Here is a 15328-nt window from a genome sequence, read left to right as displayed (position 1 = left end):
AGCTAGGAAGGACCTAAAGAGAGAGCTATAAAGAGCCAGGAGGGGACATGAGAAGTCTTTGGCAAGTAGGATCAAGGATAACCCTAAAGCTTTCTTTAGATATGTCAGGAACAAAAGAATCATAGATTATCATAGAATTTACAGTGCAGAAGGAGGCCATTCGGCCCATCGAGTCTGCACCGGCTCTTGGAAAGAGCACCCTACCCAAGGTCAACACCGCCACCCTATCCCCATAACCCAGTAACCCCACCCAACACTAAGGGCAATTTTGGACACTAAGGGCAATTTATCATGGCCAATCCACCTAACCTGCACATCTTTGGACTGTGGGAGGAAACCGGAGAACCCGGAGGAAACCCACGCACACACGGGGAGGACGTGCAGACTCCGCACAGACAGTGACCCAATCTGGAATCGAACCTGGGACCCTGGAGCTGTGAAGCAATTGTGCTATCCACAAGGCTACCGTGCTGCCCAAAAATTGTTTTACGCAGCAAGTGGTCAGGACCTGGAATGCACTGCCTGAGAATATGAAATGAAATGAAAATCACTTATTGTCACAAGTAGGCTTCAAATGGAGTTACTGTGAAAAGCCCCTAGTCGCCACATTCTGGTGCCTGTTCAGGGAGGCTGCTACGGGAATTGAACCGTGCTGCTGGCCTGCCTTGTTCTGCTTTCAAAGCCAGCAATTTAGCCCTGTGCTAAATTAATGACTAGGGTAAGAGTAAGGCTAGTCAAGGAAAGTAGTGGGAAGTTGTGCTTGGAGTCCGAGGAGATAGGAGAGGTGCTAAATGAATATTTTTTGTCAGTAATCACACAGGAAAAAGACAACGTTGTCGAGGAGATTACTGCGATTCAGGCTACTAGACTAGAAGGGCTTGAGGTTCATAAGGAGGAGGTGTTAGCAATTCTGGAAAGTGTGAAAATAGATAAGTCCCCTGGGCCGGATGGGATTTATCCTAGGATTCTCTGGGAAGCTAGGGAGGAGATTGCTGAGCCTTTGGCTTTGATCTTTAAAGTCATCTTTGTCTACAGGAATAGTGCCAGAAGACTGGAGGATAGCAAATGTTGTCCCCTTGTTCAAGAAGGGGAGTAGAGACAACCCCGGTAACTATAGACCAGTGAGCCTTACTTCTGTTGTGGGCAAAACTTGGAAAGGTTGAAAAGAGATAGGATGTATAATCATCTGGAAAGGAGTAATTTGATTAGAGATAGTCAACATGGTTTTGTGAAGGGTAGGTCGTTCCTCACAAACCTTATTGAATTCTTTGAGAAGGTGACCAAACAGGTGGATGAGGGTAAAGCAGTTGATGTGGTGTATATGGATTTCAGTAAAGTGTTTGATAAGGTTCCCCACGGTAGGCTACTGCAGAAAATACGGAGGCATGGGATTCAGGGAGATTTAGCAGTTTGGATCAGAAAGCTAGCTGGAAGAAGGCAAAGGGTGATGGTTGATGGGAAGTGTTCAGACTGGAGTCCAGTTACTAGTGGTGTACCACAAGGATCTGTTTTGGGGCCACTGCTGTTTGTCATTTTTATAAATGACCTGGAGGAGGGCGTAGAAGAAAGAGTGAGTAAATTTGCAGATGACACGAAAGTCGGTGGAGTTGTGGACAGTGCGGAAGGATGTCACAAGTTACAGAGGGACATAGATAAACTGCAGTGCTGGGCTGAGAGGTGGCAAATGGAGTTTAATGCAGAAAAGTGTGAGGTGACTCATTTTGGAAGGAATAACAGGAAGACAGAGTACTGGGATAATGGTAAGATTCTTGGCAGTGTGGATGAGCAGAGAGATCTCGATGTCCATGTACACAGATCCCTGAAAGTTACTACCCAGGTTGAGAGGGTTGTTAAGAAGGCGTACGGTGTGTTAGCTTTTATTGGTAGAGGGATTGAGTTTTGGAGCCGTGCGGTCATGTTGCAGCTGTACAAAACTCTGGTGCGGCTGCATTTGGAGTATTGCGTGCAATTCTGGTCGCCGCATTATAGGAAGGATGTGGAAGCATTGGAAAGGGTGCAGAGGAGATTTACCAGAATGTTGCCTGGTATGGAGGGAAGATCTTATGAGGAAAGGCTGAGGGACTTGAGGCTGTTTTCGTTAGAGAGAAGAAGGTTAAGAGGTGACTTAATTGAGGCATACAAGATGATCAGAGGATTGGATAGGGTGGACAGTGAGAGCCTTTTTCCTCGGACGGTGATGTCTAGCACGAGGGGACATAGCTTTAAATTGAGGGGAGATAGATATAAGACAGATGTCAGAGGTAGGTTCTTTACTCAGAGGGTAGTAAGGGCGTGGAGTGCCCTGCCTGCAACAGTAGTGGACTCGCCAACACTAAGGGTATTCAAATAGTCATTGGATAGACATATGGACGATAAGGGAATAGTGTAGATGGGCTTTAGAGTGGTTTCACAGGTCGGCGCAACATTGAGGGCTGAAGGGCCTGTACTGCGCTGTAATGTTCTATGTTCTATGTTCTAGGTAAGGAGACCAAAACTGTGCACAATACTCCAGGAGCAATCTTAACATGGCTCTGTATAATTTTAGCAAAATATCTTTACTCCTGTACTTAAATCTTCTTGTAATAAAGGCCGACATATGATTTGCTTTTTTAATTGTTTGCTGTACCTGCAAGTTAGCTTTCAGTGACTCATAAATGAGGGCACCCAAGCCCCTTTGAAGTTCAGTAACTCCAACAGTACATTAATTGGTACCCAACTAATATTATGCAGGCTTTCCCTCTGGTGGATGTTGGAACAAAATGAGTTTTCTCTCTCACACCACACCAGGGTCTATTCCCTCCTGAAATGTACACCATTGAGAGTCAACTTTCAACTTGGTCCCAGAGAGCTGGAGCTGTTGTTGTTGCTATATATACTGTTTTGCTGCTGCAACAAAAGCAATTACACCTTATTGCCACAGGGAGACGTCTGGTGCTCTGGTGCTGATGAACTTTCTTTGAAATTGAATGTTGGCGGTGATAGGGAAATACAAGGCATATAATGTATTTGAAATATTGATGCTATTATTTGGGTTTTAAGTGTAAAAATATTTCCCTATTATTGTTCCAACAGTTCTTGTTCAACATTCTTAAACAGAATAAACCTGAAAGTACTAGACGTATATCTTATATACTTGAGTGGACTTGCAATGAAATAAATTTCAATGAAATCTATATCCTCCACTACAGTTCAAGTTCTAAGAATTTTAATGTTAGAATGATCAAATATGCGAGTACTTGACTTATAGGCAAGCCAATCATAATGATCAGTGTTCATACCTTTCTCTGATTTCACTGCTGCCACAGGTTTGACTATAAAGGAAAAAAAAACAGGATTAAAAAGTATCGCTGCAATTAACTGTGAACACAATACAATTTTTCTCCGATTTAACATGCTGGGTGTTTCAATGAAATTGAACATTTGTTTGAAGCATTGGTATCCAGGTGCAAATTCTCTCCAGGTAGATGGATTGAAAATGCTCATTATTAAGGTTATTTCTTTCTCTAGTGAAGTGAGTTGAGCCATGAATTCACTAATGCATAAGCCAGCTCCCTGTGGGGAGCCATAACATTAAACTATTCTGAAACTCAGTAAAACTAATTAAGAGGACTCATTCAAAGAGGGGATATCAAGGTTCAAAATGATTATGAAATAGAAAAAAAACATTCACTGGTGCAGGAAATTGTTGTGCAAAATTTATTATTTCTGTCTATGAAGTCTTAGGTTAAAGTTTTTTCACTGTTTTAAGTAAGTTTTGAACAAATCCTCAGTACAGAAATAGTTTTCAGACCGTATAGAAAATAAATATGCAAGTTCATTGGGGACATAACTTTGTACATTCAAAAATTATTGACCTCAAGTAAAATTTGCTACTCCCACCAATGTCATCTTGGTTCTGTTAAACATTCAAATAAACTGTATCCTGGAGAGAGCTATTGTGTCCTTTCCTTTTGACCATTAAACTCACAACTTATTGCCAATTGAAGAACAAGACAGAGAGCAACCAAAGGGCATAAACTTACCAGAATTTGCTAAAGTGCCAGGTTCACACGGAAAACTGGTGTGTAACTCTCCTGTTATACAGACTGGTTTTTGCGCAGAATCTTGAGCTTCTTAGACAAAAAGCAATTAGTGGGCGTGGTTTACGCCATCACTCTGGTGGGGCTTGGTTCCATAGAACCAGTAACTGTCTCCAAAAAGATCGGAGTGCCATCTTGAAAGGGTGCACTGATCAGCGCTGCCCTGCCCAGGAATGACTGTCTCTCGCCCAGGGGGACTATACATAACTCTGCGCCTTCGGTGGAATCCCCTTGACTGCCTCACGTCTTGTCAAACCTGTTGTAAACCTCACTGAAGTGGTGTCTTGCCGGCGATGTATGGATATTTAGTGATGGGGATGATTTGACAGGGGGCCTTTTGTGGGTGTGAACCTCGTGGTGTTGTGTTGTGGAAAATCGGAAACCGCAATCTCTCTGGTGAGAATCATGGCCGGGATTCACCGACCCTGCGCCGGGTTGGAGAATCCCCGTGGGGAGGTGTGAATCCCGCCCCGCCGCCGGCTGCCCTATTCTCCGGTGCCGTTTTCCTCTGGCCGGCAGGATTTCCGCCACACCGGTGGGGGGCTGGCGATGCTCCGGGCCCCGATGGACCGAGTGGCCAAAGGCTTTGGCCAGTCCTGCCGGTGTGAATTACTCACATCACACACGGCGAGCCCTGGCAGGTACGTGTGCGGGGGCAGTCCTGGGGGGGGGGGGGGGGTGGGGGGGGTGGCAGGGGGATCTGACCCCGGGGTGTGGCCTGGCCCGCGATCGGGGCCTACCGATCTGCGGGCAGGCTGGTTCTGTGGGGGGCCTTCTTCCCTCCACGCTGGGCCCCTGTAGGGATCCGCAATATTGTCCAGGGGCTCGTGCGGAGAAGGGAAGCCCCGTGCAGGTGTGGAAATACGCCGGCCGGTCCGCGCATGTGCGGAAATACGCTGGCCATACCGCGCATGCGCGAACTCCCTTCGGCTCCAGCTGGAGCGGCACCAACCACTCCGGCGTCAAACTAGCCCCCGTAAAATTGGAGAATTCCTCACTTTCGGGGGCTGTTGACGCTGGTTATCCCACCGGAGTGGGGACGTAGCTCCATTTTTGGAGAATCCCTCGTTTCCTGCTTCTCGCCAGATTTTCCTCCCGCACCACCAATCCAATGGACCTCGAGTGGGGGCTCAATGTCGCGCCCAGTACCTGTAAGGTCATGGTAGACACTATCTATCTGTACAGTGAGACACATCACAAAACAAAAGTTTGATATTCTGAATGTATGAATTCACGCTACAGACAATGCACTGAGTGCACTTTGCCAGTTTAACCAAATGTCTGTTAACACAGCCTTGGAGCATCTATGAAGGGATCAAAAAGGCAACAGGTTTATCAGCAAATCAAAAAGATTAATTGAAATCAAAGAGACTGGAAGGCACTACTGACTGCAATAAAAAGTTGGGGAGATGGGTGGAATATTACATTGAGTTATACTTGAGCAAGAACAGGAAGGAAGTGGTAGCGGCCGTCAGCTAGGGGAATGTGACCGGGAAGACCGGCACCCAGTGCAGTAAGATGATCAATGACCTCCCCCTGGCCGCACGGCTGAGTTGGCATAGTACCCCCACTTCCTCCCCACAGGAGTATGCATCTGCACTGCCTCCCCCGCCCAGCACTGTTCCATGCCCCGGCCCACCCAAGTCCAGCAGCGCCGGCCACGCCATCCCCTCCCCCAAAATCTCCAGTTCCCCCCCCCATATGAGCTGGCTCCCCAAGCCACCCCTCTGAAGCACCCTGAGCCCCCCCTGAGCCCCACCACCCCATAAGCCCCTCGATGAACAACGCATGCGGCTAACAATGCCCCCTCTGTGCCCCCGCAGGAGAAGTTGGCCCACAACAGACGGGAGAGGGCCCAGACAGGCAGCAATGTGCCAGACATCAGAGTCCTCACTCTTATGAGGAACGGGCCCTGGAGGTTGCGGGGGTGCCTGAGGACAAATCTGTAACCAATGCAGAGGTTGGCATCTGGCTCAGAGGTGATTATCCGCCAGTCTTTGGAGTATTGCGTACAGTTCTGGTCACCGCATTATAGGAAGGACGTGGAGGCTTTGGAGTGGGTGCAGAGGAGATTTACCAGGATGTTGCCTGGTGTGGAGGGAAAATCTTATGAGGAAAGGCTGATGGACTTGAGGTTGTTTTCGTTGGAGAGAAGAAGGTTAAGAGGAGACTTAATAGAGGCATACAAATGATCAGGGGGTTGGATAGGGTGGACAGTGAGAGCCTTCTCCCGCGGATGGAAATGGCTGGCATGAGGGGACATAGCTTTAAACTGAGGGGTAATAGATATAGGACAGAGGTCAGAGGTAGGTTCTTTACGCAAAGAGTAGTCAGGCCGTGGAATGCCCTACCTGCTACAGTAGTGAACTCGCCAACATTGAGGGCATTTAAAAGTTTATTGGATAAACATATGGATGATAATGGCACAGTGTAGGTCAGATGGCTTTTGTTTCGGTGCAACATCGTGGGCCGAAGGGCCTGTACTGCGCTGTATCATTCTATGTTCTATGTTCTATGTTCTTCACCCAGGTGACCTGTCACACATGAGTTGTTAATAACATACGGACTCACCCAACCCTCCCACTGACCACATTTCCATTCTCCCACTGGATCTCCATCTGATGGTGCCGGTCCATCCTGGGTGGTCCCCCCCCCCCGGTCTCCCATGAGAATGTCTTGGAGGAGAGCTCCGAGGATGCCACCGCCGAAGCGGCACAGCTCTCATCCCCACCCTCCACCAGCGCAGAAATGCACACCTCAGTGGGCAATGGTAGTAGACAGGGTTCGGGGCACAATTTGGTGAGCGCCACACAGTTGCTGATGCACATCAGGTGGAGGCAGGATCCCCCAGGCGAGATAGTATTTGGAGGTCTGCTAGATCCCAGGACCAAGCTGGGTCCCAGTCAGTTTGATGCTGAGCCGCTGGACCAGGTTTACCCAGAGCTGATGCAGACGCTAGGATACCACCGTGAGATTCAGATGGGGATGTCAGCGACACTGATTGGAGGGGTCCCAGAGGCCATGGGTGCAGGAGATGGTGACGACAATAAGTGGCACCGAGGCCATCACTGCGAGGGTGGCAATTGCAGTGGAGAGCCTGGTTCACGACGTAGGCAGCATGAATATAGGTGATCAAGACATGGCTGAGTGAATGACAGCCATGGCTGAGGGTCACAAAAGCATGTCCCGGTCACTGTGGGACCTGACCCAGTACCAGGCAGACCTTGATGATGTGCTGCAGGATATCTTCCAGCCTCAGGTGGGCATTGTCAAGGCCCTCCAGAGCACATGCCGGTCATTAGGAGAGGTCTCCCAGTCCCATGTGGGCATAGCCGAGGGACTGCAGAGCATGTCCCAGTCTCAGATAGACATAGCCGAGGTGCTGGAGAGCATGCTCTGGTTGCTGAGGGACGTGTCCCAGTCACAGGTGGGCATTGCCATGGCACTCCTAGTGGAGAACCTAGTGGAGTGGTGTAGCGACAACAATCTCTCCCTCAATGCCAGCAAAACTAAAGAGCTGGTCACTGACTTCAGGAAGCAAAGTACTGTACACACCCCTGTCAGCATCAACGGGGCCGAGGTGGAGATGGTTAGCAGTTTCAAATTCCTATGGGTGCACATCTCCAAAAATCTGTCCTGGTCCACCCACGTCGACGCTACCACCAAGAAAGCACAACAGCGCCTATACTTCCTCAGGAAACTAAGGAAATTCGGCATGTCCACATTAACCCTTACCAACTTTTACAGATGCACCAGAGAAAGCATCCTGTCGGGCTGCATCACAGCCTGGTTTGGCAACTGCTCGGCCCAGGACAGCAAGAAACTTCAGAGAGTCGTGACCACCCAGTCCATCACACAAACCTGCCTCCCATCCATTGACACCACCTACACCTCCCGCTGCCTGGGGAAAGCGGGCAGTATAATCAAAGATCCCTCCCACCCGGCTTACTCACTCTTCCAACTTCTTACATCGGGCAGGAGATACAGAAGTCTGAGAACACGCACGAACAGACTCAAAAACAGCTTCTTCCCCACTGTTACCAGACTCCTAAACGACCCTCTTATGGACTGACCTCATTAACACTACACCCTGTATGCTTCATCCGATGCCAGTGCTTATGTAGTTACATTGTATATGCTGTGTTGCCCTATTTTGTATTTTCTTTTATTCCCTTTTCTTCCCATGTACTTAATGATCTGTTGAGCTGCTCACAGAAAAATACTTTTCACTGTACCTTGGTACACGTGACAATAAACAAATCCAATCCAATCCAATCCGCAGCGGAGGGCGCTGCTCACCGGACCCTAGACACCCGCACATAACATTACCTGAACCGGGCCCTGGCCCCCCTCCCCGGTGAATACACCCGTCATCTGGTCGTAGAAATGTCCCCGTGCTGGGCCTAGCCCCTGGGTGTTCGGATGTTAGCCATTGCATCTCCCACAGTGTTCAGGCATCATGGTCTGATTGGAATACTCGGCAATAACTCCCACATGCTACACGTCCAGATTGTATGCAGCCACCGCCTGAAGATTTGTGCCTGCTACACTGGGACCGGGCATGGAAGCTGTATCCTGGAGCACTCTGAGATCCCTGGTGCTTTTGAGGACTGCCCCACGATGATGGGTTTTCCCGAGTGGGACAAGGGATACCCACTGAGGACATAGATGATGATGCTGTCACAGGTGCCTGAGATGGAGGCAGAGATCTAACATAATGAGGCACACATTTCCACAGGTGCTGTCATTGAGCGGTGCATCAGGCTGCTGAAAATGCAGTTCCGCTGCCGGGACCACTCTGGTGGTGTGCTGCAGTACACCCCCAGACGGTCTCCCGCTTTGTGGTGATCTGCTGGGCCCTCTGGGTTATGGCGGAGCAGCGGGGCAATGTTGAGGAGTAGGCACAGGTTCACGTGGCCTCGTCTGATGAAGAGGGGGAGGTGTACCAGGAGGGGCTGGAGGATGAACCCGAGAAGGAACTGGTGGGTAGAGGACAGGTGGCGGCAATGGTCTGGAATGCCCGGAGGACCAGGGAGGATCTTGTCTCCAGGACGAGGCTGTGTCCGTCAGCTCAACACCACCCACCCTGTCTTTCAACTGACAATGCGCTCACACCCATCCCCTGAACAGGGTCTGCATCGGGGGCTTTTGATCTTGGACCACTGTGCCCGCGGGTTGGGGGTGGGGGTGCAGGCAGGCCAGTTGTGAAGATTAATGTGACAGAGGCCTCACGTGTATCAGGTGGAATATGTTTTAGTGAACGTTTTATTCTGACAGATTATCATTCCCCCTGGCTACAGATATAGTAACCTCAGCATTGCCCACTCAGTGCTGCTCACTCTTCTTGATGTTGCGTATTCTACTGCTACATCGAAGTATGTCCCAAGGATGCACATCAGAGGTGGAGGCAGCCTGCTGCTTGCCACGCCCTGTGGCATTTGATGCACTTGGCGGACATCCTCTGGAGGGCCTGGCGACTGAGGGCTTCGGCTGACCTCTGGGTCATAGAATCACAGAATTTACAGTGCAGAAGGAGGCCATTCGGCCCATCGGGTCTGCACCGGCTCTTGGAAAGAGCACCATACCTAAGCTCACGCCTCCACCCTATCCCTGTAACCCTGTAACCCCAACTAAACTTTTTTGGACACTATGGGCAATTTATCATGCCAATCCACCTAACCTGCACATGTTTGGACTGCGGGAGGAAACCAAAACACCCAGAGGAAACCCATGTACCTGGTATTGCCAGTCCTGGCAGCTCCCCGTTGTCTGCACCATGGTGTCAATGGCCTCAGTGATGTCCCTCAGTGACTGGGCTATGCTCTGCAGTGCCTTGGAAATGCCCACCTGCCTCTGGGAAACATTCCCCCATCGACTGGGACATGATGTCTATACCCTCAACCATGGTTGTGACAGACTGAGCCATGCCTTTGTCACCACCACTCGAGGCATGGTCATCATGCTCCAGGTTTTCCATTGCAGTCGCCATGCTAGCAATGTTGGCCTTGGTGCCACGCATTGTCAGCACCACCTCCTGCACCTGAAGCCTTTGAAACTCCTCCAATTGGCTATCCACTGGCTGGAATGTCACTGACACCCTGGGCGAGATTCTCCGACCCCCCCCGCCGGGTCGGAGAATCACCGGGGGCTGGCGTGAATCCCGCCCCCGCAGGTTGCCGAATTCTCCGGCACCGGAGATTCGGCAGGGGCGGGAATCGCGCCGCGCCGATTGGCGGGCCCCCCCCGCGATTCTCCGGCCCGGATGGGCCGAAGTCCCGCTGCTAGAATGCCTGTCCCGCCGGCACGGATTAAACCACCTCTCTTACTGGCGGACAAGGCGGCGCGCGCAGGCGGGCTCCGGGGTCCCTGGTGGGGCATGGGGCAATCTGGCCCCGGGGGGGTGCCCCCACGGTGGCCTGGCCCGCGATCGGGGCCCACCGATCCACGGGCGGGCCTGTGCCGCGGGAGCACTTTTTTCCTTCCGCCTTCGCCACGGTCTCCACCATGGCGGAGGCGGAAGAGACTCCCTCCACAGCGCATGCACGGGGATGCCGTAAGCGGCCGCAGACGCTCCCGCGTATGCGCCGCCCGCAATGTCATTTCCGCACCAGCTGGCGGGGCACCAAAGGCCTTTTCCGCCAACTGGCAGGGCGGAAATCAGTCCGGCGCGGGCCTAGCCCCTCAACGTTAGGGCTCGGTCCCCCAAGATGCGGAGGATTCCACACTTTTGGGGCGGCGCGATGCCGGACTGATTTGCGCCGTTTTTGGCGCCGGTCGGCGGACATCGCGCCGATACCGGAGAATTTCACCCCCTCTCCTGAAACTCACAGCTCTGTCCTATCATCTGGAATCAGCTTAGAGAGAACCTTTTCCAGAGACTCGACATCTGACTGGAACTCAGCTGAGTCCTGGGTCCCAGCAGACCTCCGATTGCTGACTCCTTTGCATGTTTTTGCTTCCACCTGATCAGCATCTGTGCGATTCTCAGCAGACTGTGCCCCAGAAATCCACTCATGTCACCCATCGAGGTGTGTGTCTCTGTGCTGGTGGAAGGTGCAGATGATAGCTTTACACCTCATTGGTGGTCTCCGTGGAGCTCTCCCAAGGTGTTCTCTTGGGTGGTGGGGAGGTACGACTTCAGATGGGCCGATGATCAGATGGTGATCCTGCAATCTAATGGACATGTGGTCAATGAGAGGGAAGGACCATTTTGTCTGATATGAACAACTCACTTGTGACACATCATCTGGGTGAAGGCACAGTGGATCCTCACTTCTCAGGCGCAGACCAACTTCACGGTCGGTGACTGCCCTCTCTTCGGGCAATCTCCAAGGCCAGTTCCTCATAAGAGGTGAGGATTGAATCTCTGGTATTCTGCCCCCCATCTTGGCCTTTTCCCGTTTATTATGGGCTAGCTTCTCTCACGGGAACAAAGAGGGAATATTGTGAGCCATTGAGTACAATCTCGCCCACGCAGCCATCGTAAAACTCCCATCCAAACAAACCCAAAACCGGACTTTAACTTTGGTCCCCTGAATCGTGCCCTTTGTTTCAGGATGACCCATTCATCAACCCTTTTGACTGGTTTCAGAGAAGGGCATTGATTCAAATGAATCTGGAATGTTCATTTTGTTCCCTCTTGTGACAGGAAAATGGTTCTAATCCACAAAAGAATTCAGATGATCTTTGCAGCCATCTTTTCCAGCCTTTTTCTCCAGTCTTTCATTCGTTTGAAGTTCAGAATACAACTTGTTGTTGAGTATTGAGTGACTGATCTAAGGACTTCACATTGGGAAGGGAGCGGCCCACAGAGCTACCCCCTGCACTTGCTCCCGACCCCCATTCCTGTGACCACTTTGCATGACATCCATCCAGCTCCCACTAACCTGTGGCCTGGATAGCTCGCTGATCTGATGAGTGCAACGCCAGCAGCTGACACCACTCTCATTGATTGGCATTGCCTGCAAAGGACTCTGGCAGATGTTCACGTGTGGTGGGACGTCCACCACCAGGGTTCTTGATGCCAGGGAAGGCTGCCACTGGCACATAATAAGTTGAGTTTTCCTCAAAGGAGACAATGCTGGGCACTCACCAGCTCTCCAGCACTCAGGTGGGACCCCACATTACCCAAACTAAATACAGGCCTTGGAATATTGGTTATTCATAGAATCCTTACATTGCAGAAGGAGGCCATTTAGCCCATTGAGTCTGCACCAACACTCCAAAGGAGCAAACCCCTGCCCTATCCCCATAATCCCACCGAACCGGGACACTAAGGGCCAATTTAGCACGGCCAATCCACCTCAACTGCACATCTTTGGACATTGTGAGGCACGGAGGAAACCCACACAAACTTGGGGAGAATGTACAAACGCTGGACAGACAGTCACCCAAGGCCGGAATTGAACCCAGGTCCCTGGTGCCGTGAGGAAGCAGTGCTAACCATTGTGCCAGGAAGAATAATCAATTCACTGAAGTGTCATTGAACTGATGACTAACCAAATTGTGTTTCTATCTGTAACACTTTCCATTGCGCACTGCAGCTGATGCTCGAACAAAGAACATTACTCCTTCTTGGTTAATATTAATGGAAGGTGGCAATATCCAACAACAGGGTGTAGAATAAATCCAAAGGTTAATAAGTTAATTACACAGCAGGGATGTAGGTTGGATAAATCTTTAAATGAAGAGGCCTGAGGCAACATTTGCCGATCCCTGCAGGCGGTGCCTGACTATTACTGCACAAAAAGCTTCAAGGTGATGTAGGTATAGTCATTTGAATGAAGTAAAGCAAGTGTCAAATGAGGCCATGTTCCCTGGCTTCCAAGTGCATTAAGCTGTTATCAGTAATAGCAGATTTACCTCCATTTAATATAGCAAGATCATTAATATGAAAACCTCAGCAGGTCTAGCATCACCAATTGTCAGGGAGAGTTAATATTTTGAGTCTGTGTGACTCCTCTTCAGAGTTAAAGTGAGGGAGAAATGTTTGAGATTGTCTAAGAGGGAGTGGAGCAGCTGGAGCAGAGCAGAAGGTCAGGGGTTCACAAGAGTATGTCCATTTTGAGGCAGAAGCCACATTCTCCTGGTGGCCTGAGCAGCTGGTTTAACACCAGAAGAAGCAGAATGAGGCTCTTAATTGGGTATAATTGCCCACTTAAGGGCCTCAATTGGTAGTGGGTTGAGAGGGCTGTCCACAAACCTTTGTGCTATGGACGTAATCAGGGTGGAGTTAGGAAGGTGACATGGTCCCCACTCATCAGCACATCATCTGATTAGACAACCTCCCCACTTCGAAACCTGCCACGAGAGAAAATCATAAAATAACGTCCTATTATATTAAACAGTAGGTCTTAAGAAGCCATTTCTCCTCTTCCTCCTGTGGGTGCCATGCATTAAGATTGCAGAGTAAATGCAAATATAATTAGAGGGAAATAATTTCCTGGCAACCATGGACTTCCAATGGATTGGTATATGATTATGCTTGGCCAAGTGCTCCAGTGGTTTGCCGTTCCCCCTGCAGCATAGCTGACCAAGAAACTCTCCAGCGGTTGCCATCTGCCAACAAGCGTACTGGAAAGATTTACAAGCTGATAATCAATTTGTTTGGCCATGTTGTTCATGTGGGAAGTGAGACTTGAACGCAGGACCTCTGGCCCAGTGGTAGGAACGTGAGCCATTTCTACAGTTTATAAAGAATGAAGACACATTAAGAAATCTCTAAATTCTACTTGCGGTAAACTGTACCAGTAGATTTGCAAAACTTTAGGACAGCCTTATTTCAAACTTGAAATTCTCTATTGCGCAACATAATTATTCCTCAATTTAAGAATGCAAAATAAATGCAAATATAATTAGAAGACAATAATTTCCTTCATTTCGACACTTCAAAAAAGGTCAATTAAATTTTCCACATAAATGTAACATGAAAACGTTTACTCACTTTGCTTCTTTTCTTTCACTGTAATAAACAAAACAAAATAAATAATTACTTTATTAAAACATATCTTTTCTGGTCTGGAAATGCAGTTTGCATACTTATTAGATTTTGCCTTTATTGATAATACATATTCTTCAAGAAATACACAGGTAATTTAAGAGGAATTACCAATTTTATATTTCTTCCAATGATTATGACCAGTAGATGGCATAATTGTATTTTAATTCTCACCAGAAAACAAGACATTCTGGTTGTGCAGAATTTACCTGTTGCGACTTTGGATGTTTTGTGTTTTGTGTTTGAAACTTCCACTGGTTCTATAGAAAGAAAAGAAAATATGTTTAAAGAAAGCAGAAAATTTTGAATTACTCAGGACCTTTTTCCATTGACCCTCAAAATTATACCGAGCAATAAAGATCCTGCGGTGCAATGTAATGCTCCATCCACTTTATTTAGTAGTGGGAAGTATTCTATTTATTCTGTTGGTTGCATTGTGATATACTAATTTGAATACATGTCTTCAATACTTGTATTATTGTTTAAATGATCTTGAAGGTTTGGGCAATTCTTTGTTCTCATCTACGTTGCTTTTCCCCTGTCCTTATTCTATGACCTCATTCAGCTCCATGTTCCTGTATTCCTGCTCTGTTCTTTCAATTCTGACATACTTTGCATTTTGTCTTTTCTTCATCTGTCAAAGAATACACAATGCACAACTATTTCAGCCACACATTTTCAACCAATTTACTTAGGTCTGTCCACCATGCAACCTATCTTCCCACCTTCAAAGCCTTCCCCAAAATCTATCTGTTTTAAAAGATAGTAGCAGCTTTTAACATGCACAAAGCTGTGTGTTGTTTCACCTGACTTTATAATATTTTACACTGTTCTTGCCCAATATGATTATGGTATTTTGAAAATAATTTATAATCAATCAGCAATACTAATTTACAAACTTCATATGATTAATTCAAGACATTTGGAGTCTAAATTTATTACTGTACTATCTATAAAACCTTCTTTTTTTGAATGCATGGTCTCCAAAATTTCTAATCATAGATTATCATAGAATTTACAGTGCATAAGGAGGCCATTCAGCCCATCGAGTCCGCACCGGCTCTTGGAAAGAACACCCTACCCAAGGTTAACACCTCCACCCTATCCCCATAACCCAGCAACCCCACCCAATGGAAAAACCATGAGAACCACACTCAGAAATTCCAGATCACATCATTATGAAATTAATTCCACTCGCCCGCTCTTGCCCTAGAGTCCTGTAAACATTTCCTCTTCATGTGTTTCAAATTCC

General features: G+C 48.5%; 1 protein-coding gene across 50 annotated transcripts in view; it reads right to left on the bottom strand.

The window, feature by feature from the left end:
* Positions 1-15328, bottom strand: part of LOC140410753 (uncharacterized) — a 526658-nt gene that overhangs the window by 320102 nt on the left and 191228 nt on the right. For all 50 annotated transcript variants that reach the window (XM_072499281.1, XM_072499289.1, XM_072499285.1 and 47 more), the window contains 3 exons: positions 14286-14336; positions 14023-14040; positions 3279-3311 (listed from right to left, as the gene is read on the bottom strand). In XM_072499281.1, coding sequence (XP_072355382.1) covers positions 3279-3311; positions 14023-14040; positions 14286-14336 — 102 coding nt within the window. The remainder of the gene's footprint in view (positions 1-3278; positions 3312-14022; positions 14041-14285; positions 14337-15328) is intronic.

This window comes from Scyliorhinus torazame, chromosome 4 (genome assembly GCF_047496885.1).
Source record: "Scyliorhinus torazame isolate Kashiwa2021f chromosome 4, sScyTor2.1, whole genome shotgun sequence".
NCBI classification, from domain to species: Eukaryota; Metazoa; Chordata; class Chondrichthyes; order Carcharhiniformes; family Scyliorhinidae; genus Scyliorhinus; species Scyliorhinus torazame.
Note: the sequence above shows the minus strand (reverse complement) of the source record. Positions and strands in the feature narration are given on the sequence as shown.